At 41.6% G+C, this 6,098-nt stretch overlaps 1 protein-coding gene across 1 annotated transcript; it reads right to left on the bottom strand.

The window, feature by feature from the left end:
• Nucleotides 1-3,538: 3,538 nt before the first annotated feature.
• LOC141685405 (uncharacterized) lies at nucleotides 3,539-4,945 on the bottom strand. The gene has a single exon (XM_074490508.1). It carries the CDS (start codon nucleotides 4,943-4,945, stop codon nucleotides 3,539-3,541), a length of 1,407 nt encoding a protein of 468 aa, XP_074346609.1.
• Between the last annotated feature and the right edge of the window lie 1,153 nt (nucleotides 4,946-6,098).

A 6,098-nucleotide genomic window follows, 5' to 3' on the forward strand; every position in this document is an offset into this window, starting at 1 on the left:
ACCTTTTTAAACCACTCTTCCACTACCAAAGAAACAGAAAAGAAAATCCAAATCTACACCTCCCCTAAACTCTAAGAAATTCACTCAAAAACATAAACCTAACCCTAAGCCACCCATTTCTAAAGATGATTATGTTCACATCTGTGACATAAAAGAAATTTCAGACATTGAACTCTATCTGGATGAGCTGGAGGATGTAAGGGGAATTGCTGCTTACAGACAGCTACCAGAGAGATTGGTGTTCAGATACAAAGGAGCTGGGGAAAGAACATGGCCTCTCCACAGGATTCTGAATGAAGGCTACTCTACCTTGATCAGAGTCTTTTCAGCCATACAAAAGGATTCTGGCTTTACCAGGACTGCCAAGACTGAAATTCTCAACAAGATTGCCAACATAAGGAAAACTTAGAGGGAGCCCAATGCTTTGCCCAGAACCTTACTCATTCAAGAAAGGGGAAATACAATTCACAAATCACCTCATTGGTTGATGGAATTCAGAGATGATAAAGGAGTCAGAAGATTTTTCAGACTTGAAGACCAACTCAAGATTGCCAGCAATGAAACTCTCAAAGAAATGCAATCTAAGTTGGATATCAGTGATGAAGATGAAGCTGAATTCTTCAGACAACTCCAACTCCAAATTGAGGAAAATGACAAAGGGCTAGGAAAGAAAACCAGGGATCAAAGAAGAAAAAGATGATTTGCTCAGGCTAGAGGAGCACCCTTGGAAACACTGTAAATCTTCTATTACCTTCTAGTACATACACTTTTGCAGCACTTTTAAATTTCTACTTAGTTTCAGTTCATATATTTGTTAAGTATTTTGTTATCATCAAGTTAACCTTGAATTTATGTCTACAATTCTTATAGACATAAAGAGGGGGAGATTGTTAGGAATATATGTGCATTAGTTTGATGATATGTTTAACAAAACACTTAAGTAGAAATCTAGTGTTTGTAGCCTCAACGGATAAGACCACTTTGGCTATCCGTTGATGGTGTAGCTTTACTTAGAAATAAGTCTAGTGTTGTAGCACATCTCAGTCTCTGAATTTGAGATATAATTCTTAAATGTTGAGGGAAATTATAAGTCATGTTGACTACTAAAGGATATGCAGATAGGAAGGCCAATTGTAAATATTTCATGCCTTGTAATTTTGTATAAATGAAATGGTGTCAACGGATAACTTAAAGACCTTCAACGGATGAGAAACAAAGCTTCAACGGATGTCTCTAAAGCTTCAACGGATAACATCCTTCAACGGATGAGTGCATCAACGGATAGAGCTTCAACTGCTAACACATCAACGGATAAAGCCATCAACGGATGAAGGCTTCAATGGATGTTCTGTTAAATAGCAGTTGACAAGTGGTAGTTGTACCTACAAACAGAGGCACATGGGTTGACAGAGACAACTGAGATGTGGTAGCCTATTTCAGGAACATCTGAAAAAGCAGTCGTTCTACTCTAGTATAAAGAGGCAATAGTCAACAATGCACTGGAGTACAAATGGAGAAGAAACAAGTGGAGAACTTATTTTATTATTGTACTTTTTATCTTTGTCTTCACTTGTAAACTTGGTGTTATATAAACCAAGTAGCAGCTAGTAATTAGAATAGAATTTTTCCAGAGCTGTTTAGAAAAATCTTGAGAAAAATTATCTAGTTTGTACTAGGATGCAGCTGTGATCAACTTCTTGAATCACAGATTTTCTGAAATACCATCTCTGGTGGAACAACAAATCCACTAGAAAAGTTTTTAAGGTCTGTTGTGTTCTGTACTTTTATGCTTGAATATATATCTGTCTGTATTAGCTTAAAGCAATTCACACACTTGTTGATCTTAAACACACAGCCTTTGAAACTGCTCAAAACTTGAAAAAGTTTTGAGATTTACATTCAACCCCCCTTCTGTAAATCTCATTGTTAGTTCACTAGGAATAATAAAATCCTTCCCTCTCCCTTTGATCGCTTTGAAGAATTCTTTGCACCTATCCGACGACTTTGACACAAATCGATTTAGGGCCGCGATCCTTCCTGTTAGACTATGTACCTGTTTGACATTGGTGGGAGATTTCATGTCTAGCAGAGCTTTTATTTTTTCCGGGTTGGCCTCAATTACCCGGTCATTGACCATGAATCCCAAGAATTTTCTCGATTCTACGCCGAACACGCACTTCTGCGGGTTTAGTTTCATCCTATATTTTCTCAGGATATGGAACATTTCAGTTAAGTCGGCGACGTGATCTTCCGCCCTTTTCGATTTCACGAGCATGTCATCCACATACACTTCCATAGTCTTCCCATTCTGCTTCTTGAACATTTTGTTTACCAACCTTTGGTAAGTGGCACCGGCGTTGATCAGACCAAATGGCATTCCGATATAGCAGTAAAGCCCTCTATCAGTGATGAAAAAGGTGTGCTCCTGATCAGGCTCATACATAAGGATCTGGTTATACCCGGAGTATGCGTCCATGAAGCTGAGCAGGGCATGTCCCGCCGTGGCGTCGACCAACTGATCAATTCTCGGTAGGGGAAAACTATCTTTTGGGCATGCTTTATTTAGGTCGGTGAAGTCCACGCACGTTCTCCATTTGCCGTTGGGCTTTTTTACCAATACCGGATTTGCTAGCCATTCTGGGTAAAAAGATTCTCGAATTAGTTCGACGTCTAGGAGCCTTTCTACTTCTTCTGCTAGGGCTATAGCTCTCTCTCCACTTACGTCCCTTCATTTTTGTCGAACCCCTTTATACCTGGGGTCGATATTCAATCGGTGGCACATTATTTCTGGATCAATCCCCTCTATATCAGAATGGCTCCATGTAAATACATCAAGGTTTGCCAACAGAAATATTGAAAGACCTTCCTTTAACCTTGGTGCCAATTGGGACCCTATTCTCAGAACCTTACTCGGGTCTTTTTCATCAATGGGGATTTCGATCGTATCTTCTGCTGGCCCCATCTTTTCCGTCGGCATTGGTATCCGGGGATCCAAGTCAAGGGGATTATAGATCTCCTGGTCTTGTAGAGAGGGTGCATCCCCTTCAGGAGGTGTGCCTTGCATAGTAGAGTCATCAACTTTTTCAATATGTTTTGCGGGCGAGGGTGCTCCTGCAAGAGGAATGGCATCACCCTGTTCGAGGCTTTGCAAGACATCAAATCTTCCTTCTAAACGTTCCCCATGGAAATCTGCTTGGACTATGGTATCCATCGCCTCCTCTTCTTCTTCCAGCATCTCAATTCTGATTGTGTCTTCCAAGTACAACATTATCGAGGGCAACTCAGAGGGATGTTCTTGTTCTTGCTCAACATAATAGTGGACTCGGATTTCCTCGGTTGGTTGCTCAACGCTTTTCTCCCGATCCACGTCCGGAGTATCATCAGCGTGGGAGTCTTTTCTGAAACCTTTCATTGCTTGCCTGTAGCACTCCCGTGAGTCATATTGGGAACCCCTGATACTTCCCACTCCATTCGGCGTTGGAAATTTGATAGTTAGGTGATGAATTGAAGTGATGACTCTCATTTCCCGCAGAAAAGGTCATCCCAATAACACATTGTGGGACGATTCCTGATTCAGGACCTTAAATTCGAGCATCTTTGTCACCGACAGTGGGCTTTCCCCCAGTGTACATGGGAGCCGAATTGACCCCATGACTCTAACTCCTGTACCTGAAAAACCATAGACCCACGAGTCTTCCCCCGACATATCCTGATCAGGCAGTCCCATCTTTTTGAAGGTGCTGTAATAGAGGATGTTTGCTGAGCTTCCATTGTCCATGAAGGTTCTATGGACATTCTTTGTACCGATTTGGATGGAAATAACCAACGCATCATTATGTGGGTGATGTACCCATCGGGTATCTGTTTCTCTGAAAGTGATATCCATGGACTCACCCTTAAACACCTTGGGTGGCCGGGTTTCCACCCTATGAATATCTGTGAGAGGCCTGAACCGGGCTTCCCTAGCGTATTTTGCCAAGGCTCGGTTGCTGTATTCCATTTCGGGATCTCCCCCGTAGATTGTTCGGATATTGCCATCTCTGATAAATTTATTTTCCTCCGGGGTATCATTGTTTGTCCCGCGTGGGGCTCGTCTTTCCTCTTCCCTTGTCCTGTCATCCTTGTGCTTCCTTACTTCCTTGACTACCCATTCTCTGAGGTATCCTTCCTTGATAAGCACTTCGATTTCGTCTTTTAAATGTCGGCACTCGTGTATGTTATGTCCAGATGATTCATGGTATTCGCAATATTTTTTCTTGTCTTTGCTTTGCCATGATGATAAAGCTTCAGGTTTTCTAAATAGCCCTTTATTTCTGTTTACTTCGTAGATATGGTCGATAGATGCGACCAAAGGTGTGTACCGGCTTGTCCTGTAGTCATAGTTTGAGGGAGGGCTCCATCCCCTCCTTGTGCTTGCTGTATTTATCCGGTCTGGGCTTCGACTATCCCTTCGGTATCTCGGGCTTGGTGACCTATCCCTCTTCCTTTCTTTGTTTCTCTGACTCGACTGTGAGGTTGGTTGTACATCTGCCAAAGATTGTTCTAAAGCTTTAAAGGATTCCGCCAAAGCGAAGACATCTGCGAGAGTGGCCAGATCTTTCCCTTGCAAGTGCTTCCAAAAATCTGAACCAACCCTTAATCCTGCGATCAGGAAACTTTTTAAGGCTTCGTCTGACGCCCCCCTCACGCTAGTAGACTCGGCATTGAACCTTTTCAAGTATGATGTTAAGCTTTCATTTTCTCTTTGCCTAACATTGGCAAGAGTTATGACAGAGGGAGCGTATCTCACCGCGGCTTGGAACTTAGTTAAGAACAAATTCTTCATCTGATCCCACGAGGTGATCACCCCTGGCCCGAGCTTTTGAAACCACTGCTGGGCACTTTCTCTAAAGGTTGCCACCAAGAGACGACATCGAGCCAAGTCCGGGACTTGGTACACATCCATCTCTATATTAAAATGACCCAGGAATTCCACCGGATCTGAGTTTCCGTGGAAATGGAGATCGCTAGTAGTGTTGCGATACCCGGGCGGCAATTGTGTGTTAGATATATTTGATAATGTCATGGCTAATATGTTTTATGTTTAGCTTTCAGATCTTACGTGAACAGGATAAATCAGTACTTATACTAGAAGTCAGGACTTAAGGATATCAGTACTTATATTATCAGGAGATAATCATCAGAAGATAGATATCAGAACTTAAGTGCTGAAGGACAATCAGATAAGGACAGTAGCTGATTAAAGGAAAGAAGATCGAGATAAACATAAGAAGAGATATGCATGAAGAAGGAATTCCGTGAAGAATGGAATACTTGGAATAGAAGATATCTGATTGATATATTTTAGGAAGCAGAATTATATTCCATATCAATTAGCGATTATCTTGTAACTGTGTAGTATATAAACACAGGCATAGGGTTTACAATATAAGTGTTATCATTATCGAAGTTATTATTATATATAACCCTAGCAGCTCCCGTGATATTTGTTCATCACTGAGAGGTAACAGTTCCATACTGTAACAGAGTTTATTGTTTCAATAAAGTTTGTTTTCTGTTACTTAAGTTCTTAAAGTTCGATTTGAGTGTACTATACACTGTATTCACCCCCTCTATAGTGTGTGTGTGTGACCTAACAATTGGTATCAGAGCCTATCTGTTAACTTACATACAGTTAAAGATCCAAACACAATCATGTCGGACACAGAAACTCCAACTAAGCCTACCACAACTGAGGAACCACCAAAGACACTAATTCAGAGTCGGTATGAGACCATCAGAGTCCCCATACTGAGACCATCTGAATATCCCATATGGAAGGTAAGGATGACCATGTTCCTGGAAGCAACAGATCCAGAATACCTGGATAGAATCAAGGAAGGTTCTCACAAACCAACCAAACTCGCTGTTGCAGTTGCAGGTGAAGCAGCAATGACCGTACCAAAGGAGAAGAGTGATTATACTGCTAAAGACATAGCATCAATTGCTAAGGATGCTAAGGTACGACACTTACTGCATAATGCCATTGATAATGTAATGTCAAACAGGGTAATCAACTGCAAGACTGCTAAGGAGATATGGGATGCTCTGGAAACAAG

Source organism: Apium graveolens, chromosome 9 (assembly GCF_009905375.1).
Source record: "Apium graveolens cultivar Ventura chromosome 9, ASM990537v1, whole genome shotgun sequence".
Classification (NCBI taxonomy): domain Eukaryota; kingdom Viridiplantae; phylum Streptophyta; class Magnoliopsida; order Apiales; family Apiaceae; genus Apium; species Apium graveolens.

What these genes read in the sequence shown, in the direction of transcription:
- LOC141685405 (XM_074490508.1), bottom strand. Translation starts at nt 4,945, where the DNA reads ATGGATGTGTACCAAGTCCCGGACTTGGCTCGATGTCGTCTCTTGGTG.